The sequence below is a fragment of the Taurulus bubalis genome, assembly GCF_910589615.1.
Source record: "Taurulus bubalis genome assembly, chromosome: 4".
NCBI classification, from domain to species: Eukaryota; Metazoa; Chordata; class Actinopteri; order Perciformes; family Cottidae; genus Taurulus; species Taurulus bubalis.
In genome coordinates this window covers 22,997,410-23,023,583 of record NC_136592.1, presented here as the reverse complement: position 1 = coordinate 23,023,583, position 26,174 = coordinate 22,997,410, and the positions used below count along the sequence as shown (strand labels likewise).

The following is a 26,174-nucleotide window of genomic DNA, read 5'->3' as shown; positions in this document are numbered from 1 at the left end:
TTCTCAAAAATGTATACATTTAAACTCTACTACTTCTTAGCAACGGGGGAGTTGTAAGCAGAACTACTTACTACAAAGAGTTGAACAGCAGGCTTTTTGGATGCTGCAGTGTTGTTTTTCTTGGCTTTGGCGATAACCTTGACCTCATCATCCGACAACCTAGCCTCCAGCTCTTCAGCGTATTTCTTCCTCTTCACCTGGCGATTGGATCGCCTCTTCTAGGAAGACCAAGGAGGAAAAAACCTATTTGCAATATATCCAACTGATCTTGATCAGCTGCTTCATACATCGTTATAAACACTGAACACAATTAAAAAGTTATCTTTTAATCAGTAATCTGACAGGTCCTAAATGACTGTACTTAATTCATCTGAAGTTGGGTCAGGTGTAATCTGGATTGCGCAGATGTTAACACTGCTTGATCAAATCTGATATTCTCCATGTGTGCTTGGAAAGTAAAACGGTCTTACTGTATATCATAAAAGGCATCATCATCACTATTTTACATGTGTATATCAATGAAGTCACAGAGGCGCTCCACTTCAGTAAACCAAACTGAAAAACCACATCGTTCCCTCAATCACGAGTCATGACTTATTTATTATCAAGGCTCCGAATTTGCAACAATGCCCAGACATCTTGGTTACTATTGATCCAACATTTACGGACGTTTTTAAATCTCCGTCCCTGTGACATTGTTGATGCAATCTATAATTTTGAGTCAGCAGATATCTATTCATATATTTATAAAATTGTTGAATTTCAAGGAAGAAATTCTGAAAAACATTCTGCACTGAGAAACCCCCGTACAAAACAAGTGCTTTAAAAAGCCATCTTATTTCTACTCCTTCCCGTCTTTAGAATTATCATATGCGTGGGCTGCTGTATCCTGCATCAATACATGAGCCCCTCCTGATGGTAATATGTAGTTAATTAGGAATAAATGCCACTGAGCCGAATTTAATTAAGTGTGGAGTATAATATCCCCGTGGAGATATACCCTCAGATCCCTAAACACAAGCTGACCAGAAGCTGCAAAGTCAAACTTGCTGCATGTCTCGACTATAATGCTGAACCCCTGAGGTGGCCATGCTTCTTTCTTTTTTTTTGCCGTCAGCCATGGTACTTTGACTTCTTTCACAGGATCCTAAAAGAATCATCATACGACCGTATTCATCGAGGCCATGGGCGGCATTTATATCATAGTGTAATTATATCATAGTCAATAGTCCGGATAGGAGGCAAAAAGGAAAGAGGGAGGTAGTGGCGCGGAGGAGGATCTAAAAATCACTCGTTGTCATCCCCACTCATTCAGACATGCCACTCTGAACATGGCAGATATCTATTGTGACGTAGCAGTGACCAAAGGTTACAAAAAGATAAACTCTGGGCTGAACAGTGGCTTACACTGTCGCCTCACAGCAAGAGTGGCCCGTGTTCGATCTCTGGCAGGGCGGCCCCTTCTGTGTGGAGTTTGCACGTTCTCCCCATAGCAGCGTTGGTTCTCTCCAGGTTCTCCGGCTCCCTCCCAAGACATGCACCTTACGTCAATTGGTGACTCTAAATTGCCCGTAGATGTGAATGCAAGTGTGAATGGTTGTCTGTCTCTGTGTGTCAGCCCTGTGATAGTCAAGTGACCTGTCCAGGGTGTACCCTGCCGTCGCCCCCGGGACCCTGACCAGATAATGAATGGATGGATGGAAAATATACCTACTTAAACTGTTATATTGATCAGATCACATGGCCAGGGTAGATCTCAGAGAATTGTATTTGACCCCTTCCCCCTAGTTCTTTGTTTGTACCTTGAAAAATCTCAACCTCAATTACTAATTTTCCACAGTGGTACCTTGTATTTAGTGGAAAATAGACTCTGGATTTTAAATAAAAACTATGTGATCACTTCATTTAGCTAAGTGTTATGTTATCAAACAAACATGATATCCATGGAGGATTTTAATTTCACGGGCTGCTGTGGCAACTACGTTTTCCTTTTAAATGAAAGTCTGAGAGTCTGCATTGGAGGGTGCTATTGTTGGTGTTTTGAACTAGATAATGCTGAGTTGACGATGTCTCCATCATATCTCCGTCATCAACAAAGATAAGCATGTGTACTTGATAGCCACCCACTGCATGACCCACATGTGAACCACAGAGTCAACTCTCCAAGGCTCGGGCTAAATCTGTGAAGCCTTCCTCTCGGCTCAGCAGCAGTGTCAACAGTCAGACCGAGGACACAACTTCACTCAAAGCCTGGCATTGGGAGTAGCAAGAAAAAAGATCAAGAATGTCCATGTTTTCTTTTAGCAGAGGTGTGACCCCACATGTATCAACAGCAAAAATTCTGAATAAGGCAGGGAAGTAAAACAGTCAAATGATGGCAATTCACTCAAGAGTGTTTAGGATTAATAATCCAATATGATTAAGTGGGATGTATTATGTGTCATGTATTCCCAAGCAGTACAGCATTACAGTCCCAGTTACAATAATAGTGACTTGTATTGTAGGTTTGTGTCTCAGTTTGTGAGTGTGTGTAAATGCTGGATCTTACAGAGTCATCATCTTTAGCAGCGTATCGAGGGGGAGGGTCATCATCGGACTCCTCTGAAGACGCCGGCTTTCGCTTCTTCTTCTTCCCAATTTTGATGACAATTTTCCTGTGGGGAGGAAAAGCACACCATGAATACGACTGATGGGATGATAGCTGAAGTAATAAAACCATTTTCCACGTTCATGCAGTAATGTTAAAAACAATGTTGGTAGTATAATAAGTAATGTATTTTGTCATGACAACGCCCAGAGGTGACTCGAGATCATCTGCACAGACAGTCTTTAGGTATTTGCTCTGTGTAAAGAAATCCATTTGCATGCTTTATCAAAAATATATGTACATTTAACCCGTGTTTAAGAATCTCACAAATGTTCATGTCAAACTTTCTAAAATGAATCTGACCGATATAAAATATCTTCAACTGCTTGGGTGAGGGACTGCCTTTAATGGATTATAAGACCATGGACCATACAGACGTTAAAGAGACTTGCACTGAGAAACCATGGCAGACAAACTAATAAGCAGCCCGTAGAAGATTGAAAAACTTTTTTTCATTTCATCGTAGGCTGCACGTGCATAACCCCCTGCAGGTTTGCACCAGCATGCAAGATGAAGTGAAAAAAAGGAATACACAGATTTGCATCTGCAGCACTGCAGCCCGTATACAATACATGCGGCAGGAGACTATATTCTTTAAGAACCTCTCACTGTACAGCTGTCAGCATGCAATTTTTCTGACATACAAACATTAACGGCTGTGGGAAAAGCACACACAGTTGCCTTGCGGGCTTTCTGCCAGAAAGGGTTTATTTGAACCAAAATCATGATCTTTTTCCTGAACCTTACCAAGTATGTTTGTTGTATTAACCTAAGAGGATTTCTGGCAGAAAGGAAAACTTCTCCAATGTGCTGGACCAGCTGAAGGAATGCTTGCATGTATTGACACTCACAATGGCAGCTGCTGCCTGAGTTTATGGAAAAAGGAATTCAGTGCTACCACTTCATCTACGGATTCAGACCAATATCATGTCATCATAGTTCGGTAAATATGTTTCCCTTTAAGCTACCATTGCTAGTTTGTGAGTGTTGAAACTCTCACTATGGCCTAATGTACAATTACCAACCACAAGTACCAAGAAAGACTGCTGGGATATGATAATATCAGAAGTCCAGATAGCAGCAGATTGCACAATGAACAGTCGCAAGCTTCTACTTTTGCCAGTGTTCCATCTTCAACTCTCTCTTTCACACAGTCACATATTATTTCTGTGACCTTTCCCCATACATTCTTTCCCCACATATGCACACACTTCCTATCTTGCGCCTCTCCACATGTATTATCTCTTGGAAGCCACAGGCGCCAAAACTCTGGCTTGGTGTGATTTTAATGCAGGAGGGGGAGATAAAAACACTGCCATCGTACTGACACCAAGCAGCATCTTCACTCTCTCACGCGTTTTCATAAACATTACAAACAAGCAAAGCCTTCCTGCGAAAGCAAACATGCTCTGTACTCCACAAAATCTGTTGCATGAGCAGGTATGTCTCTAGTGAGAAGGACGTCCCATTAGGGCACGTTCATATAAGAATATGATATTACATCAGGGACTCAGAGTGTGAACAAAGATTCCCACGCGTGCCAATATCTTCTATTGTTAGCAAACATCCATTCTGTCAGACAGCAAGTCAGTTCTTTAGACACCAAGCGGACCCACTAGACAAGAGGAGGTCCTGTAAGGAACAGCAAATTAGATCGTTCAACAAGTAAACCATTTATTTTTTTAAACACTGCCTTTTTCCTAATAATTTTATTCCATGTAATTAGATGTAGTGGCAGCATGTCCATAGACTTCCCAATTCTGTTTCTGATAGTGCTCCTAGCTCTAGCATCATGGCTCCAACATAGACTGTCACCATATGTTGACTTCTGCACAGTTTAAAGAAAGACATTTGACTAGAACAATGAGCTGTAAACAAAACAAATAGAACATCTTTTTTAAGTCAGCAGCATTTGTCCAACTTTCACATCTCTTGTCAACTCAGCTGACTGTAATGTCACTCGTCTTCCCAATGCATTAAGTGATGGAGACTTTAAGGCAGTTTGCAGTACCTACCCTTAATCTGTACTAAATGACGTAACTAAACTGTGAGGAGAACAGAGACAAACGCTCAAACACAAACCTATTCTTATATGTGTAAAGTAGAAAACAGCAGAGTCTTGCAGCAACACTCTGCTGAAGCTGTCCCTGCCCCCTCTAGATGATATTACATGTCACAAATCCTCTTGACAATGACACTTTATGGTTGCCATGCAACATGCCCTTGGGAGTGCATTTGGCAATGTGGGCGGCAATGTTCATGGTGATGTCACTTCCTGTGAAAAACAACACCAGCACATGTCCACTGACACAATGAATGGTTAAGAAATGTGCTAAGTCAGAGTGACACAATGAAACAAATAACCAGCTGTGCCACCAGGAAGAATTGGAAGACAGAAAAAAAAAGGCGTTGTTCTTCGACCACCCCATTAAAGCTGATATATGGGCCTAGCAGAATACCAATGTCACATTAACCAGCAGCAGCTAAAAGCTATATGCTTTTAGCTGCTGAAGCATCTCTCTGATCCCCGTGTGGAAAACCTGTGAAACAAGATACTTGAGGGCTGTGAAATCATCGATTGAGCCAGAACAGGCAGAGAACATTGAAGGCGAGGTGGTGTACAGCATGTAATGTCAATGTTTCCTGAAGCCCAAGATGATATTCTCAAAAGTATTTTTTTTTTGTTAACAATTAAAAAAATATTGAGTTTACTGTCAGAGTAAAGAAACCAGAGCAGGAGACAGAATTTGGACATTACTCGAACGGATTAATCAATTATCAAAATAGTTGCAGATTATTTAATGTAAAACAACCAATTGAATAACCGTTGCAGCTCTAATGTAAGCATGGCAGAGCTTTATATGATGAAAAGTATATATTCCACACAGACAGCCAGAAACACACAAAGTGTAAGTCGCATAGTGATCAAACTTAGTGACGGTTACAGCCTGTCCCACCCTGCTGTGGCTGATACACAGGACCAACCAGGGTTTTACTAGTGACAATGCTAATGCCCATGCTCCCTTTGCCTAGATAGCCTCGCCACAAGGTGAACAATTTTTTCTCAAATGACAGGGAGGAGTTTTAAATTAACCTCTTACTGAGAAAAAGAGGTTGGAAAGCAGTCAGTTCTCCTCTTCTGGGTCAGAGTGGAGTCTCTTTGATGTGAAGAACTGGCTATAGAGCTTTTGCACAGGCAGTTAAAATGCCATAGAAACCCTATCGGCTGACCTTGAATTAGAGGAGAAAGATTGCTAACTGATGGTTAGAAGGCACTCTGACAAGCTTGAGAAATACAATTGAGAACTTTACACGATAACCTCAGTTTGCTTTACAATATACACATTGCAGAATGTTGCCTATATGACAAAACTAAATGAAATCCAACACGTTTTTTTTTTTCAGATTTACAGAAGTATGTTCTGTTCTTTTTATTTATTTGCAGAAGGTGTCTCCTCTTACAATCCTATCCTCTGGCAAAGTAGTACAAAACCTGTCCTGACCTTGTATTTAAGACAGAACTTGTGGTCAACCAAATGAACACATGAAACTTTACTCTCAGATTATCCAATAGTAACTGTCAATTTAAAAACCATGCTCACATATTTAAGTACAGTACACACCCAAGGCTGATACTGGAGTAACACATTCAAAGCCTTAAATGTTTTGCTATATGCTTTGACTAAGAAATACACGTTCACTTTAAATGTTATTCAACATTTGACTGGACACAGTGCTCAGTGGGATCTGCCGTGCACCACATTATGGAGTATATTCAACCTAGTCTACTCGACAAGCTGGATATTGTATGCATGCCTGCTTTAAAAACATTAGTACACGTTAGTAAATGCCGAAACATTTGGAAGGGAGCTTTGCGACAATTGCATTGTTGCTTTTGCAAAAGAATAACAATACAAAAGAAATAGATTTGTTACCAACTGAGCATTTGTTGTTAAGAGAAAGTAATGTGGAGACAGTGTTGGAATGAACATTGCATAAAAACCTTCATTTAAAAATGTAAAAAAAAAAAATGCAACATATAGTTTAGTTAACTGGATTTTTTTTCTTAGTGTTTGGATAATCAAAATGAAAATATTTATGACCATGGGTGTCCATTGTTGTCTTTTGTGATAATGACTGTTTGTTTTCTGACTTTAGGAAGCAATTACATTTTTTCTCTATAATTAAAACTGTAAATGACACAAGGAGATGGTGACAGCACACCGGCATGTGTGGGAAGCTGCCCTTGATTCACGTTGAATTATTTTGGTACCACGAAATGACACAAACATTTTGAAATCCATTTGTATGTTCATTGTCATGCCCTTATTTTAATTATTTGTCCTGACACGGATGCAAATCAATGTCAATCATGGACGTCTTCAGCCCATGAAAAGTCCATCTCCTCTAATTTCACAACTGCAAACTATTCAACACCACCTTGTTTTATAATCTGGATGGTGTTGGCTGCCCTTAATGTTTGTTTACAGATGGGGATGAAAGATATGCATTTGCCTCCCCACCAAGATTTAAAGAGGCCATCCTCCAGACATAATCTAGCATCGCTAATTAGACTTTAGCTGCCCTCAATCTGACATTACTGCGTGATCCCGATGATGGGCCACCTCTAGCTTTTTTCTGCTAGTTGCTGTTAGAGGCTTGCTTGGCTCCCATCCTGCTATTGTGCCAAATAACCTCCATGCCTCGTCCCCCCCCGTGTTGTCCTGCCCTACTTGGCAGCTGCCACTGCGAGTTTGTGTGTGAGGATTTGATTTTAATATAGTCAAGATATGATAGAGTCATGCAGACTAAGACTGCAATGTGGCAGCATCTCAGAGACCTTCCTCACTATTCAGTGTGTCTACCTCAGAAATTTGGATTGTGTGTGACAGAGAATTCTTTAAAACAGCTGTTAGTGTGCTGTGCATGCGCGTGTGCTGTGCGTGTGCGTCATCCTGAGGGGCTTATTGAGACAGTAGTGCTAGTCCTCAACAGGAAATCCCCCCTTCTTATGAATGGAGGGCTATAATCTCAGTGCGTTAGAGCACACAACTGGAAACAGTAGTAACGGCACCATCAAGCCTCTCAAAAAGACAAATACTGTATCAGCACAGTGCACATGGCCACCCAGGGGATTTCTGCTTTAATCAGCAAACATTACAAAAATGCGCAAAAAGCTCATACACGCGTGCACACACACACGCACACACACACACCAACAAGAACGTGTATACTTATAATGACGTTCAACTCAAAGACTAACAACACAAATATGTTTCTATATCACACACACAAGCATGAGCATGCACACATATGCACCCTGCAAGAGATTAACCAGGAAAACACTCAATTAAAAAAAACAGCTTTAGCTCTTCCTAATGAAAAAATGAGGGAAAGAGATTAGACGGCTAGCAGGCAAGCCCTGAAATATGAACGGCTATATGCTGCTGCATATACGCTAGACTTAAACCTCCATTTTCTATCATGTAATTTATCTCACAAGCACCATTTTGTTTGATATTTTCCTGTTATCGTGCTGCTTTGTTGTATCAGCATCTTTAGAACATGCCTGCTTACAGGAAACGTTGTGTGCGCAGCTTTTAAGCATGCTGGAAGAACCACATTTATATTAGGACCAAAAAAACAAAAAAGGCAAAAGGAGGCGGGGGAGGGAGAAACAAAAAAAAAAAAAAAAGGGAATGAGCGGCAAAGTGCTTTCATCTGATGATTATAGGAGCTTATTTTTCAGCAGGTAGGCTGCACAGAAAAGCAAATTTCAGCAGACAGAGCTGTGATCAGTCAAGCCTGTCCTGTTAAATAACCCTTGCCTCGCCCAACGGTAGATTTTGTGAATAGTTTGATACATACATGTACATATGTAGAGGAGGCCAAATCTAAAATCTACCAATGTCTGTTTAATAAAAATAAAAAAGGAAATACTGAAATGCTAAAATACTAAACTTTACAGCCATATCTTTACTGAAAATGAATCTCTCCTCTCAATGCATTAGATACAAACCCTGTGGTTGCCCTCCCAAAACGGTTTAGATTTGCAAAAAGCTACATCTACCATAGATACATGCACAACATGATGAATTTCAGTCTTTCAATGAAAAGAGGCCTTGAAAATGGAAGTTAGTTTAAAAAAATATATATATATAAAAACTAAGAAAATAGCCAGTTTTGAAACAAATACTGTAAATGAGATGATTAGCGATTCTCCAGGGTTTTGTCCCCATCCGACAGCAATGCACAGGAGCTTCCATGTTGATTTGTTTTGATTTCGGATCTTACGGTCTGTGTTGAAGCTTTGATAAAAAGGTCCAGCCCAGATTTAATGATAGGGAACGTTATTAACAAATAATGTATTCCATTTAGAGCAGTTTCAATTCCAAAGTAGCTGACTTTTATTAGTTATCTGTTGAGACTTTGGTAATGGAAATTTCTTATGTGGTTGTTCCTCAAACACCATCAGATCAGGAGCCCTACTTGATATTAAAGCACTTCAATAGCCACATTTTTCTTGAATGCGTGTCATGTTGCTAGTCCACCTGCCACAGCGGCTGGTGCATCCATATTTTAGTCAGCTGCTTTCATTTATGTTTCTCATCAGTCAGGTTGATTTCCATATGACCCTCCCAGCCTGCTTGCCAAGCGGCTGATAGGGTAAACTAGCAAAGAAAAACCAGAAGGCATTTACTAACAATTAAATGGGATTGACGATTCTAGTAGAAACTCAGGTAGTAATGTCAGCATTGTGGTCTCAGAGAAGCAGACTCTCACGATTAGGGTGACAGACTAATATCAGTCCCCATTCCCTACTAAAAGAAGAGTCAGATCCAATGGAAGAGTGAGAGCACACTGAACACCAACTACACACACGCAACCCGTTACCCGAAGCTTTCTGAACACAGGTCTGCACACACCCTCAACAGAGCGGAGGGAAGTAATGACTTTAGCAGGAGGTTAGTACATTCTGCAGCCATGATGCATTAATATTTTATGGGGAGATCCTGGGTGGTGCATGCATATGAGCAGGACTCTCCTCCAGTATGAATCTCTCAAAACAACTACCCTCCAATGCCGCTGTATAGACACACATCTCAACCTCACCTGTGTAAAAGCAGAAACACTGTATAAGTCTCACTGTACTTTGCAGCACACTCACAGCCTTGTTAAAACATTGGAGGCAAATATTTATGGACGCTACGTTTTGAAAAAGCAAAATTGTCCCATTAACATCTTCACAAATTCACAGTACATGTTCCCTTTTGACTGGAGAGAGCTACCGCAACACTGTTACTTTTCCCACCTGTTCAACTAGTGTTATATTATGGCCTGAATGTTTGTGGCGCTAAGCTCGCAAGCGTCCTCCTGTCTGCCTCGTGTCTTATACCGGGTTTCTTTATTTATTTAAAAAGTGACAACACATTTTATGATGTTACAACCGTTACATCTGCCTATTTTGACGGAAGTCCAAAAGCTAGTGTGAAAAACGAACAGAGTATAATCAAGTCGTCTGGTGTTCAGGCCAACATGGAAGTATGTTTTAGTTCTCCTGTTTACATTACAGTGGAGGAACTTGAGACGGATCACTCTGTCTTCTCATGATTCTAGGGGACCCGCATGCCTCAGCGAAACTGGATTGGCTGGATTCATTTAAAGGCAGAATGAGTAGGATTTTTTGGTTGTGGTTTGTAAAAACAACATTCAAAGTTGGCACCTCCTCCCTGGCTCAAAGATGGTTGAGATGCTCGCCAGCGGGTGAAAGCCAACCCAAGAGTCATTCTTCACTTTTGGAACAAGCTTTGTCCACTTGCTATGTTTCCACGCTTTTAAGGAACGCAATACAAGTCATGTTATCATCTTCAGGTTTTTACAATGGATCATTTCTACTAAAAAGGGGAACTGGACATTCCAGTTCTGCAAGTGCATTATTTCAACATCAAGAGTCAAATGTATGTTTAATATTCAGGCCTCAAGCTTCATCAGTGCAGCTCTTTAGAAAAGCCCTACTACGAACATTTACCAGCTATGAATCTTTACACCTCAGACGAAATATTCACACACTCCCACACACCTCTTTTCATATACAGAGTTATATGTCAGTGCCACATTTGCACCAAGGACCCATACATCTGAACTACTTTTCTCAATTAAAACAAAAAAGGGAGAGGGACACACAGTCGGTGCTACAACTGGAAAATGTATCAGTGCAGCCACATCCTAAAAGGACTGCGAAAAGATTCTGCATCACACATATGCAACCACTGAATATTAAGTCACAGCATCACGTAATTCAGATTGCATTAAGCAGGACAATCAACAGGGTCACATTCAGATTGTCCCCTATTCATTTAGTTAAACTCAAGCAGAATTGTACCGAGGCTCAGACAACATAGCATACCTGCCCTATTTTCTGTAGAACAGTGCAGACTCCTGAAATATTAGTCACCATGGCCAAATTGGAGGTAGCTTTAAAAGCCATGTAAAGTGGTCCTGACCAATTTCACTACATGCAAGACCTATTCTATATTTGTTTCAAAGAGGAGTGCCTAGAACTGTGAGTATAAAACAATTCATACACTGAAAGTACAGCATGAATGACAAATGTTTCACAAGTTCAAATGCACCCTTTAAATTGCATTATGCCCAAAAGAGGTTATTAAAATGCAGCATTGTAGCAATAATACGAACAGCACCGACAGAAAACATTTGACTGTTGTGAAACTTAGAACCTTAACAAATTCAGAAACAAAAGCTATCAAACATGTACAAAAGGTCATGCGTAAATAAAGGTTTCTGTAAGATTATAAACTAGTCTGTCATCTGACTAGACTGAATAAACAGAAGAAATAAGAATAGGAATTTGACATTTAAAAATGTCTGAAACGCATGACGTAACGAATGTTATATGGAGGTTGAGACAATATTTGGCTCCATAAGCAGGTTATGTTGCATGCACCCTAATCTGATGCTTTTCCTGCATGTAGGCCAAGTATGGTTACACTGAATAAAAATGGGTTGCACAGCCCATTTCCTTGCAACAACCAAGACCATTATCGGTAACACATTTGAATGACAAAATGCGGTTGTCGGCTGCCCTTCAGGACCAAGTCTTGGATACATTTGCTTAAAAGCTAAGCTTAGTCTCCATAACTGCAAGGTAGTTAGGTAGGGAAAAAAATATTTGGCTGTGCAGAGTTAAGAACCCCTAAGTGTTTTGCCTCAAAGTTAATTTAAATGATCAAGCAGAGCTTTTATTTTATTATCAAAACTGAGCGTGTGCAGTGATGCCACGAGATCAACAATCCTTTGGTTTACCAAATGGCTAAGAGGTCCGAGTTACTGTCAGCAACGCTAGGCATGTACAGCCAACTGAAGCTGAAAAGATGGTGGAACTGTATCACTATGACTGATTCCGCCATCATCTAACTATCTTCTTAAACATCAGTACTGCTACAACTTTCTCATTATCACACACACAACCAGCAGAATCCATTGTCTGAAACAGCTTTTCACCCTCCGCCTAACTCATCTAATTATTAATCAACATAGCTGCCAGCCAGATATCATTGTTGACCATTGTCAGTCACCTTCAGCAGCACAACCTGAGACTACTGTATCCAAACATTCCCCCTTTTCCTTCAGCGTCTTGCCTCCCCTCACATCTGCACCAGCTGATATTTCAATAGCTTGTGTTGGGTGTGGCTTATGGCTACACACTGCTTATGGCAGTTAAAACAGGGGGATGGGAGGCAGATCACGGTATCTATACATCAGCACTACTTTCCTGAAAATACTCGGCAGCACTGTCTCACATGTAGAAGCAGCCTTTGTTTGCTCCTCCCATGTGTATGCTGATGACTGAGCCTGGTTTATTGTTATGGTGTGCAGTAAATTCTGTTGAACTTTGAGCTTCCATCTTGGCAACCAAAAGGCAGAAAATGCACACTAGAAAAACAAATGTACCAGCAAAATCAGGCAGCACACAAGCAGGTTGAATCAGTAAAAATAGGCTATGTCAGTACAGGCAGCAGGTGTAAAAAAGGTGATCAATCCAAACATAGTGAAACGTATGCATTGTTTAATATGAGTATCTGCCTAAAAACGCGTGTGTTAGCATTGCAAATCTGGTCTTGCAAGTACTTCGAAACATTCAGCGTGTCCTAGGTAAGAGGATCTGAAGGAATCGTAATGTCCTTACAGAAGGGAAAGTCTGCAGTGGAGAAGCAGATGTATGCTAGGTAAATTATATTTGATGTTGAGAAAAATGTGATAGCTGTTTTTGCCTCCGTTCATATGGATATGAATATCATTCACAAGGATATAAATATCACTGTAAATTGTAGACCTGAATCTTGTCCATTTGTTCACACTATGATTTACCATAATATATTGAAAAATGAATTGAATGGAAAAAAAGGGTCAATACATTCATTGATTATGACAAATAGTGCAGTTCTATTTCTGGGTCAAATATGCATAAAGTCTCCTCAAGTCTGTGTTTACATTCATGCTGTGGAATGTGTCACTTGTTCATTCAGGCTCATCAATTGCTCCAGTGGTTTAGGCTTTGTTAAAGAAAATTCTACAATGCTTTGAGTAGGACCTGCTCAAATCTGTACCGACAGGATTATTTTTAACAAGTGAAGGCGTACTTCAGTGTATTAACGGCTGTGACTACATACCCGATCTTTGACTTCTTATTGGGCTTGGAGGAGGGTACAATACAGGCCTTCCTACAGGCCTTCTCTTTCAGCCGTGCCTTGCCATTTCCTTTGTGCTCCCGGTTACGGTGCTTGTGCTGCGACGAAGAGCTGGGGAAACTCTCAGGACTCATAACTCTCGGGATGTTCTTTTCCCCACGCTGCCGGGCCTTAGCAATAGCCTCTGATATTATCCGATTGGCCTTCTCCTGCTTGTCCTGTGTTGCTGCCTCCATCTGTTGAAGTGTCCTCCGTGGCGTCCTCTTCTCCGATGAGGAGCTGGATGAGGATGAAGACGATGAGGAAGAGGAGGAGGACGATGAGCTGCTCTTCACTGGGGGACTGAGGACCCGTACCTGGCTACCGGGACCATTAGCGTTCTTCCGAGGCTGAGGAAAGAGGGAGAGAAATAAAAAAGGGTTTTAGAATTTGAATCATCATTGAGGCAAATATTACAGGCATATTGTCATCTATTGTAGATGACACCAACCCAAATGCTGGGCTATATGTGCTATAGAAGGAACAAGTGGCACAAAGACTTATAAAGTTGACACCTGACCTATAAAGCAGGGCTGATTGACTGAAGCTGATGTAGCACAAAAGGTTTAGCAAATTCTCTCAGGAAAAAAGATTCAGCTGCTACATGTGCAAGTCTTCAACCACTTAACCATCATGCATTTCTCCACATATAGAGGAAACATAAGTCAAGTCATACAGCACAATATCACAAATAACAAACTTGACCCATAAAGTAAACGTGCCACAATGTTTTGTAACATACAAGCAATGATATTAGAATAAAAGCCATAAATATTGAGGTTGTTATTTATGGTTGATGTACGAATGTATGAGGCCATTATAGAGTCATACCGCTCAGCAAATAGGCGAGTAATACAAGCAAACCTGTTAAGAAAGTGATGCAACTATCACCCATTGAGAAAAACAACAACAACTTCCTGGACACTGCGTTAACCTTTCAGGCAGCAGAGCTTGTTGCTGACCCCATCTCATGTGCTGGGTGAAGAAGGGGGAGGGGGGGGGGGGGTGTTGGACATGTCCCACGCTACATGATGCTCACTTCAGCTCTCAGCCTCCTATGTAATTCTAGCAACACACCTTCAGCATTAGATGGGCCAGTGCCTCCTGCAAGAATTCATTCCTATCAGATGTAAGAGAACACACGTGTCATGAAAACTCTCAGAGCCCGATACAAATGAAATTGTTTTAGGTGGAGTATACGGTTCAAAAAGGTAGGTTAGACACTGGCTCGGTGTGGCAGGTTACAGTGATCCTTACAGACATACATTATCCAGCCTGGCTTATACATGATAATATGTGAATAATAGATGGTGTGACTGTGGTTATGCCTACACAAGCACCTTGTGGTGGGCCTTGAGCCCAGCGGAGAGGAAACCCATAAATGGATGACCTAATCTAAAAATGTGCGTATGTCTACATAGCCCAGGCGCAGCTTGGGTAGCTTTTTTTCCTTCTGCTCGCGAAATAAAGAGAATTAGCTTGAACCTCACCAACAAAGTGGGGGGAGGGAGTTGAATAACTAGCGTTTCATTTGGAAGGAAGGGGAGAAAACACACACACAAGCTGCATTATGATTTTCACGTGTGCAACACTGCTGAGGCTATTAGGAAGAATTCACTGGATCATGCTGGAATGTTCTCATTTCAAGTTAATGGTAAAAAAAAAAAAAAGAGGGGGAGGGGTTGAAAGTAAAGCTCAACAGCGGAAGAACATGAGGGCACATGAAAGAAGCGGCAAGAGGAAAATATAAGAAAACAGGCTTCAGAGAGAGATGGGGAGAGAGAAAAGATAAAAATGCACCAAAACTGGGAGCACTGCAGCTGTGTAATACATCTATAAATAACTGAAATTACAGCCTGCCAGCACTGCAGTGATTTCAATCTCTCTAGCAGCACGTAGTCCCATGAAATCGGTGGGGACCATTACAGCCCATGAAAATTGGTAGAGTAAGCTCCATTTGGGCCGACCAGCCTTCCCTCACTCTCACCCCCTCATTTCCACATGTAGTGTGCTCTCTGGTGAGTGACAGGTTCAACTCATGGAGGACACACTCTCTCTCTCACACACACACACACACACACACACACACACACACACACACACACACACACACACACACACACACACACGCACACACACACACACACACACACACACACACACCACATACTGTACACAAACTACAGCGCAGGGCAGCATAGAGAGGGTGGGAGAGCGACGTAGGGAATGAATAGAAAGTGGGGGTGGGGGAAACAGACAACACTGTAAATATAGTGTGCCTTGATGAGGTCTAGCACAGTTAAGCAAATTAGCATGGAGGGGAGAAAAATAAAGCAGCAATGAGTTCAAGATGGCGGCAGTGCAGCATGAGCCAGTAGCAGAGGAGGTTGTTCAGTTTCTGCCGGCCCCTCCTCCTCCTCGTCCCTCCTCCCTCCCAGCTCTCAGAGCAGCTCACTTACCCTTCCTCTTGGCCTCTTCACTGTAGACATGGTTGGGTTTTTTTCTTCCTCTTTCCTCCCCCTCTCCAACCGGCTAACAAAAGCCTTGCCCTTTCGCCGGGTTTTTACTCTCTCCGTTGTTCGCTCACGTTTCCCCTTACAGACACACACTCTTCCCCCCTTTCAACAGTCGTTTTTCCTCTCACTCTTCCTTGAGCTGTCGAGTCCCCACCTCCCCCCCCCCCCTCCTCCTCCTCCCCTCCCTCGCTCCTAGTTTGCCTCCCCCTCCTCCCGGTCAGCTCCTCTCCTCGGGCAGTTGCGAAAGCTGCCGGAGCCGTTCGTCTCCTCCTCCCCCAGCGGGCAGGGCTCAAGAGCAGCGCATGGGAGCCCTCTCTCTCTCCCTCGTTTGTCTCTTCACAGGGTGATGAGGGAGCAGCGCTGTGGGCGGTAGAGGAGGTGCGTGGCAGTCCAGGAAGCTCTCATTCTGCTGCTGCGTGCTGCTTCGCTGTCGTCCGGCACCCAAGTCTCCCTTACTCTCTCTCCGTCTGTGCGCGCGTGTGTCAGAGTTGCCTTCCCCTGACTCTTCTCTCCTCCCCTCTCATTGATTCCTCTTTCCGCCTGCCTTCCGTACGCGCTCTCTGAGTCCTCTCCCTCTTATTTCTCGCTCTTTCCGCTTTGCCGTTTCCCTTTTTGCGCCTCCCGTGTCCTTCACCAGCCAGTATAAGGTAGGTTATTCCTTTTTATTAAAACACAAAAGGGCTTTTGTGTCCGCTTGCTTGCTTGTTTGGCCGGTTGTTTTTTCTTCTCCTCTCCCCCCCCCATTTGTCTTTTTCCTCGTTTTCCCAGAGGCGTGTATGGTGGGCTCGAGACTCTGGCAGGAAGAGCGGCGGAAAATGAAAGCACAAAGCAGCAAAATGCATCAGCATGAATATTAGAGATGTCGTTAAAACCCCAGACTCGTTTTTCGCTCTCTCTCTCGCTCTCCCTCTAGCGCGCACTCACACGCTCACTCTCTCTCTCTCTCTCTCTCTCTTTGTAAGTAAGTAGGCCAGCAGATGGTGCTAGCAGTTATTACATTAACTTTCACAACTTAACCCCCAAAGTACTGGATTTCAACCACACCACAGATTGTCAACAGTGTTGCTTTTTGTTGTTGTCCCCATGTAGGTTACTGCCAATGACATGCGGATTTATTTATGGAAAAGCATACAGAAAAATCGAGATGAACAAATCCCCAAAGGATGAAAACGCATTCCTAATGCAAAACCGCACGCGCACACACAACCATTCAGAAATGAACAGTGTAAAGCAGACTTAAGACTCCCTGACCAAGCCAGGAACATGCAGCCTACACTGCACCTCCAGTGGTGAGTTCAAGCACTGGTGAGGTCAAGGACTGGTCACACTGCGGGAAATAAATTCAAGAGGGTAAACTGGGATGTGTCCAAGACATGCAGCTCTTCCTGAGCGCCAGAACAGATCTAGGAGGAGCAAGCCAGCCTTTCAGGGGGACTCTTGACAGCATGATGCAGGGGCCATGTGCACCGGCAGGCACATGGTATTGGGAATTATGCAGAGACACACAGCTGGCCTGAATCCAGGTCCAGTGCACACAGCACCACTGGGTCAGGCCTGAGTTTCTGACAGATACCCTGTCAGCTTTTAAATCTGTATTTACTGTGCCACATCAGCTGAACAGGCTACTTTCCCAGCCAACACCCTGTTCATTTTTCATGCAGCTGCACGCATTGACATGTGAGCTGCCCCCCCCCCCCCCCCCCCTACCTGGAGCTAGAAAGGGGTCTGCCTTATGACACCACGTCTTTGAAACACAATTTACAAATCAACCAACAGGTTATGTAGCTATTGACTACAAAAGACAATAAAAACAGTAAGACATCAAGTCAAATCTGCCACAATATCTTAAAAACACATATCTTGTCATACATACACATGACAAGAGCCTGTCTTCCAGGTAGGAACTTAGATGTTTTTTTTCTTTTCCAATAAAAACATTTTGTATTTTCCTATGACTTACATTGTTGCATTCTGATCCCTCTCAGCTGATAGCAAACTACACTACTTTGTTGTGAGTGTATTCAAGTATGGTGTGAAATATGTGGGCAAGCGTTTGTTTGCTACAACACAATATGGCTTTACATTGCATGTTGAACTGATAACCGAAATAAAGTTGTATGCAAATGACCAACTGGAACGGTGTGGACAGCCTTATTCAAAATGTGTATGTGTGAGTCGATGCATGCATAAGTAGAGAGGGTGGCAGGTTGTAAGACCAGTGAGATGCCACACTGATACGGCAGTGGATGTTCCTTTACTACATCTCTGGTTTGTGGTTTACATTTTACAGTTGTATATCTCTAGAGACAGAGCCGACTGCTGTGTGTGCACATAACAGTGGCTGTCATTTCCAAGTGTTTGCAGCAGCAGGCATCAAATCCAGCTGGCATGCCGGGCCTTGGAGTTTGGACTTTAAAGCAGACCATGTACTCACTGGAAGCTGAGCAACAGTGTCATATCCGAGCTAAACAAATCCACTGTCAGATAATGGCCACCAGGGTACAGCACATGGGGTTAGCTTAGAGTACAAACACTTTAAACAATGCAATGGGTGTCAACTCAAATACCAGTAAGCACAAATGGAAAAAATAAAATAAAAAGCTCTCTAAACAGTCACAGACAGACAACAAAACGTTGTCCTGCAAGAGTGCAATTTCTACGTAATTACACAACCTCTGGCACTTCCAACGAAGCAGAATGTCCTTACCACTGTAAAGGTGGAAAACTTAGCTACCGGTACGCTTAAATGAACATCAAATCCCTGCAAAAGCTCACAGACTAAAAACAAGAGATGAAGGAGTCGGAGTCACAAAACACAGAAATAGGGTTCGTGATTACAAAGCAATTTTCCTTAACTGAAAAAGGTGAAGCCACTGGTCTTTGGCCACTAAACAGTTAATATGCAAACGAGGCTGGCAGCTCTGTGGGGGAGTGGCTTCCTTTAGTACAGATGAGGGAGGGAGGAGGAGGGGAGTAGAGGAAGGGGAGCCGCAAAGCTGGTGAAAGGAAGCAAGTGGAGAAAAAAAGTGTGTGTGTGTGTGTGTGTGTGTGTGTGTGTGTGTGTGTGTGTGTGTGTGTGTGTGTGTGTGTGTGTGTGTGTGTGTGTGTGTGTGTGTACAGAGGCACAGGTGTCTGAACACTCCATTACTTCCTCATCAAAGAGTCTGTATTAGTGCACCATGGCACTCATTTCTTGCCTGTGCCACCGTGAGAGTCTCCACTAACCTTACTCACCATTAGGAAAATAAGGGCTCAGAGCTTGCAATGAACTGAAAATGACAACATGGCTAGGACCCACTGGTGCGTCATCGTCCACACACACAGATCCATTATGCACTTATTCTGCTGAAAACAATTCCCATGTCTGGTTATTGTTTATTTCCGTTTTAAACATGGGCAATTAAGGAGTTTGGAAACACAACTTAGTTTGGGCTACATAATGCTGATCCTGCCGTAGTGTCCTTGAGCAAGCAATCACATCCACAAAAATGTTGAGCCAAGACCTTTTCCATCATCCACAAAAAAAAAAAATTGATTGATCCAATTAAAGCAACAATAAAAATAGCCCTTGCCAACCCAATAGTGACGCACTATTGATTGGATCTCTCGCATCCATCAGACAGCAACCAGCGTTTGTCACAGGTTCAGAACGGATTTGTGGTGGTTTGACATCCAGCACTTGAGTCCACTGCAGCACAGCGTGGCATTCACAAAGTAACAGCTGATTAGCGTTTCGTCTTACCTGTAAGATCGTGCAATGCTGCATTCTGGGAGCCATTTTGATCAATCTTCATGACAAACGAGTGCAGACTTCTGAAAGGTGAGTGTGAGTGTGTATGTATGTATGTATGTATGTATGTATGTATGTATGTATGTATGTATATATATATATATATATATATATATATATATATATACACATATACACACACACACACACACATATACATACACACACGTTTATCTTCCAGAATGCAGCATTCATGCACAGTTTTACAGAAGAAAAGAAAGATTTAGCTAATCAGCTGTTAATTAGTGAATGCTACGCAGGTGTTAAAAATCAATGCCCTCTCCTACACCTTCACAAAATACCATAGGTAACATAAATAAACAACGCCTGATTGCCTCACCTTCCACCTTTCCTTGAACATATTTCTCGGTGCTGTTGCCTGTTTACTAAGAATGCCTCGCCTCGTCTCACCCATCACCAGATCTCATATCTACGGCTTTGTTAATGATAAATAGTTGGCACTGCTGTCTAGGTGCAAAGAGATCAGGCCCTGCTAATTAGGCATACGGCTACAGGCCAGTTTGCAGTTACGCTCAAGTGTGAGACAGCGGCAGGGCTGATAAATGAAAGGAGACATGATGCACAGCACTGCTTCCTCAACCAATTAAATACAGCACCATGCATTAATGATCCTTTATTCAAGGGCAACAGTAGCTGGGCCGAGCATTGTGCCCTCTGCTGAAAGTCTAACAGAGCATTATTACTACAGTCTGGTTTGCTCCACTTGTGACCAGAAAGTCTGACGAGCCAGATAGAAGAAATGGCCAGAGAGAAACGAGAATGTATAAACTCGCAAAACTACAACTTCAGTCACAGTATCATTATAAGAAAACAACGTAATTATTTTTCCTCAGCTACCTGAGGTTGTGTATTTTTTTTAAGGTTCGCATCAGATTCATACAGCAACAAAGCTTTGCAACAAGTACCTCATTCACCTTTCTACACAGACTGTACTGATGAACACATGCCAGTGATGCTGTTGTCTACTTTCTTGGCTACAAAAACCAATTAAAATGTATTATTGATCGCAAACTAAACAAGCTCAATTTAAACTTCGAAATTCAGTTTTAAGCAGGCTTCTTGCAAAAAAATAATAAGACAATTCAAAGAAATAAACTTGAGTGTAAAAGCGACAACTATAAAAATTATTCACCCTTTTCAACACTGACAATAATATGTCACCTATCGGTGACATCGTATAGGAATTGTCAGCCTATTTCTACTTAAAATATACATACAGTATTATACATTGCAATTTCAGCATCCTCAGGGTTAACCATGCAATAAGCCCAACATTTAAAAAGAAGAAGCAAGCAAAGCTCAAGTCTGATGACTGCAATAACCTCAGAGGATACAACACTGCTAGCAGTGTGCGTCTGTCTGAGATATTTATAGCAAACACGCGTAAAGCTCAAAGGACCATGATCTTTGTGATCTTTTGATCTCTTGTGGACCTTTGGTCCACCTCAACGTCTTCAGAATAAAGGAATGTCCAATCCCTTACCCGTCAACTACATGCCAAAGCCTGTTGATAAATTAGAAGCATCTTTGTGATCATGGTCCGAGGCAGCATTTTGTACCTAGACAAAATACCCCGTTTACTTCCCTCGGCACACACATACACACAAAAAACAAGTTAATTCTCTGCAAATAAAGCAATTAGTGCACTGGATACAATTAACCAAGCGATCCAGCGGCATCTCACCACTCCCAATCAACTTCAATCCAACAAGCTTTAACAAAGACAACCAATTAGCTCACTATTATGCCGTCCACTAATTGACTCCCTTATTTAATCAAGTTAAGCACAGACAGCCATTCCTAGATAGCTAATACAAACGTCTATGAGCACAGACGGATCCATGTGAAGTATGAAAGTGCAGCAGGCTGTACTGAGTTGTCTTGCTAGGACAGAAGTGAACACTAGGAGGGGACTGTAAGGAGAAGGTTTAGGAGTGCATGGCAAAGAGAGAAGACACCTGCCATCACCTCTCAGTGCCTGCCATATCCGAATCAGTCTAGTGAAAATACCAGAATGTTTTTTCCGCATCAGAAAAATACATAGTTTGAAAACAGTTGTGATCAATATTGATGTAGCCCAGCCACTGTTTGTGTCTTGGCTTAGTTTGGTTTCTTGGTGATGGTCATTTCTTACTAACCCCCTGTAAAAAAACAGCTTTGACTTGCGTTTGAGGGTAATGCAGAATACAGAGTATAGCCAAGGCCTGACTGTCATCAGGCTCAATGACTGAGGAGAGCAGGCACTGATTCTAACTAGGGCATCTGCCCTTCTTGTATCTCGAAGTGTGAGCTCAGTGGGCAGTTGCTCAGCAAGATACAAAATGATATTTTAAGGGATAATAGCACTGTGGTCACACGCCACCGAGCATGAGCCAAAGTGAAAGCAGGAAGCCTTCCATCCACCGAGGGACACCAGTCACAATTAGTAGCAGACTCCCGAATGCCAGCAGTGCCATTGTGGATCCTTTCATGTTCAAACCTAGGTCACCAAACTAAATGCAAGTCTCTTTTGTGTTAAATAAAGCATGAGTACACTTTTTAGAAGTCGTTGCGGCAATGTAACCTGTGTAGCGATCACACTAGAAGTGGGAATCTTCACTGGCCTCTCCTGTCAACGATTCGAAAGCACAATGATTCTGCATCAGTCTCAATGTATCAAATCCTCAAATTTCTACTGCCACTGCATATGGCTACGGTTTCAAGAATTAATATAAAAAGTCAGATAATTCTGTACGGCTACGACTACAACAGTCTATAATATAAACATCTGCAACCTTTTAATGCCAGTACCTGTGTGACCCACCTCGACTATACAAAAACAAAAGATAAATCATTTTGCAGCGCATTACAACTGTGTTTTAAATTTACAAAAATGAGACTTTTCTTTACACCATGGTTGAATTTCATTTTGCATACACATTTCTTTCAGCCCGACATAGTTCAATCAAACCATACAATATCGGTGGCAAGAGCAGCAAGCTAGCAGACTCCCGAGTACCGTCTCTCAGTCGTCTTCAGCTTGACGATCTAAACCACCTGGTATAAAAAAGGTAAAACCAAAAGTGCGTGCACCCTTAATGTCAGCAATAGTCCCTCAGTGTAAAAAGAAAACTGTCAAGAGAAAACAATACAGCACACACGGCAGGTCAAAGTTGAATCAGGAAATCAGGCCTGTAAATTGATGAATGGCGCTTGCTTCCTAGAGCTCAGCAATTACTTTGCCACAAACAATGTTATCATAGCCAGTAGAACAATGCTCAACCTTGTGGAAATAAGATTGATGTTGTATGTGTATTTACATATGGGGTCTCCTCATTCAGAAATCTAAACTAATTAACTGTTGTGGCACAGGTTCCCTCCAAAGTAGTGACAATTTTGAAGATGCTACATGATTCATCTACCCCAGAGGAATTAAATGTATTTTGCATATTGAACACTTCATGACTTTTGGGTACTTTACATGATGAGTCACCAACTCAATTAGGAAGGGTCTTCTTTCGGGCTGTTTTTTTAACTGTAGTTGTTCTGAATAATGGCATGGTGTTCTCTGAATCAGAGACAGCACAGCAGGTAAGACACCAGGCAGTGAAGTAAAGCTGAACTGTGCAAAACAAGCAAGCCGGATGATGCCATTCATTAAAGGGAACGTGGGGAGCAGAGAGGAGGTTCCTTAGGATATATATATTTGGAGAGAGAGGAGAGAGATCCAAGAGACCTTTACAACTCCTTCATTATTGAAGCAGTGCAAAGGGAGAGCAGGGCCACTGCCTGCGCAAAAAGGAACACACACACACACACACACACACACACACACACACACACACACACACACACACACACACACACACACACACACACAAAACGGACAGAGCAGGTAAGCATTCCACCTGCAGCCTTCAGGTTATGATGAAGTCAGGATTTTTTTTCTTCTCCCCCTGCTTTGATTTCTACCTCCTGCCTAGTGTGAGGCGGGGTCCAAGAAGTGAATCTCCACTAGAATGGAAGAGGGCAGGCACACCAGCTTTCTACCACCAAAAAAGGCATTCAAATATACTGAGTAGGATCACCTCTAAATTTACAAAAGATGTTGAAAAAGGATGAGAAATAATACAAATCTGTCATTCAATTTGGAAACCTAATACAAGTTCTCCATCACTGAGGGTACAATGTAAAATAACTATGAAATTGACATTACAAAAAAAAGAAAGTCATCCAAATCTTTTATTTTCCACTTAGCAAAGTGGAGGCAATACGAACTACAGACATGCTTGCTCAATACAATGTTGCATCAAGGGAGCAGGAACACACTAGTGTTGGTGGATGGGGAACAATAATGCTGGGTAGGAGTCTAGCAACCTTTTCTCCACTAAGCCAAGAAAAGCTGCTCAGTAACATGATGAATACCAACATGGACTGTACACTCAAATGACTGCTGTATAACGCTTATTTATTTCTCTTGATTAAAAACATTGTTTAGCAAGGTGCTGTAAATCAAGAAGAAAGATGAATATGACACTTGATGAAACCGGCAAACTGAAACATTCAAGAAATTATGTCAATAACAAGCTGCTTTTGACCAGGTGGACCTCTACAACCATTATCATTTTTGCATCTGTGTTTGTATAAATTTACCTTTGAGAGCCTGTATGACGATACTGTAGCTTGACTCACAACCCAGCGAGTGATGAGAGATTATGACCAGTTTCAACAGTGAACTTTCTTTCAGTATGTTGTAAAATAGAAACAAAAGCCTGGACTTGCAACACAGGCAAGCCATGGCAACTAGCAAATTACTTCCTGACACAAACCTGTTTGCTTAACTTACAAATCAGTAACCAGTAAGCCAACTGACGTCTCGGTGGACAATGTGACCGACGTTAGGTTCTGTAAGTCAAATTGTGTTAAAGAAAACCACGTATCAAGTGGAACAGCAGGACAAACTTATTGCAGGCCACTAACTCCAACTAGCTCCACTTGAGCTAGCTTTATTCAAGCTCTACTTTTTCTTCTTAATTTTTTACATCATTATTTCCTCACAAGACGACAACCACTATGTCAGTTGTAAACACAAGGGCAAAGGGGTCATTACCCCTTCATGTGTTTTCTAATTTCCTCTGTTGAACATTGCACTGAGGTTAAATTGCTATTGATTTCCATGCTGCCTCGCTGTTTTTATTCCTAGAGACACTGTGGTAGTCTCACCACCCAGCTTCCCCCTCTCTGCTAGTCAAAGGTTAACATGAGTTTGAGGAGGTTGTCTCTTGTCACAACAAAAAAAGCCTTGCATTTTAGTCAAAAAAAGAAAAATAAATTTGACTGAGCAATAGCTCACCCACCCTTCACCCCAGAAAAATATTCAAAGCCATTTAATCCCAAGAGAAAGAAAAGAAGGATAGAAAAGCAGAATAAAAGAGCATACTTTAAATTCAGACCTACTGACAGTTTGGACTGGCAATGTTCCCACATGCTGCTGACACACTCAATCCAAGTACAACTCCCTCCTCCCCCTCTTCTCCCAGCTCCTCCCCCACTGAGCCCTCCCTTTCCGCCTGCAGCAAAGACCGCCTGACTTCCTCTTTACCTCTGACCCCTAGTTATCCCCCGCCCTTATTTGGCAGGCCTCCAAACAGACAGGCTGATGAGGCCGGATGCTGGTGTGGGAGTGAGCAAGCGAATAAGAGAGAGAGACATAGACAGACAGAGAGAGAGAGTCCGAGAGAGGGGGAGTTCTGTATAGATGGATGTTGGGGGAGGTGATCGGGGAAAGTGTGTGAATGACACAGCCTATCACCATGTGGCCATAGAAGCAGCAGGTTTCCCAGTGGTGCGTGTGTGTGCGCGCACAAGTGTGAAAAATGTGCATGTGTGGCGAATGTGGGGTGAGGGCTGGTGTCAAGTCACAGGGCTGATTATGGCATTGCCTCTCCAGTCTGGTTGGCTAGGAGTTATATAAACCTCAGAGCTGTCGGGAAGCAACAAAGCTAGCATTGCACACTTAAACAGGCTAACCCTAATCACAAGCGCACACATATCTGAATGTGCTGCTTACTCGCGATACAGCTTAGGGACCAAGGCAGGGTAGACTGGGGTGAGCAGCGATACCCAGTCAGATAATAAATCTACATCAGCAATACAGGCAGGCAGGGAGAAGGCACCTGCTCAGTGTCACCGTCGGGGGCCTGTAGCAGCTACAGCGGCCCAGGCCATCAGTATCCACTTCCATCTCAGTTTATTTTCTGTTGAGCAAGGGAGCCCTTTGTACCCCCATATTGGAAGCCTTGGGTGTGATTAACAATTACAAGTGTGTAATAGCAGGACTAAAAATTGCAAAGCCAATCATTCGGAGTACATGTATCATGAAAAGAGAATAGGGGGTACAAATCTACCTACGTATGTGGTGTTATCACATAGGAAACAACTGGCTCTGCTCGAGAAAAACTGAATAATTAAGT

The 26,174-nt window shown here is 42.4% G+C and overlaps 1 protein-coding gene across 1 annotated transcript in view; it reads right to left on the bottom strand.

Annotated features, from left to right (window-relative positions):
• The window catches only part of chd9 (chromodomain helicase DNA binding protein 9), a gene marked incomplete at its 5' end in the record, with an annotated part of 61,119 nt that overhangs the window by 29,496 nt on the left and 5,449 nt on the right, over window positions 1–26,174 (bottom strand). Inside the window, 3 exons of the mRNA XM_079216378.1 lie at window positions 72–218; window positions 2,549–2,654; window positions 13,339–13,745. Of these exons, the coding sequence (XP_079072504.1) occupies window positions 72–218; window positions 2,549–2,654; window positions 13,339–13,745 (660 nt within the window). The remainder of the gene's footprint in view (window positions 1–71; window positions 219–2,548; window positions 2,655–13,338; window positions 13,746–26,174) is intronic.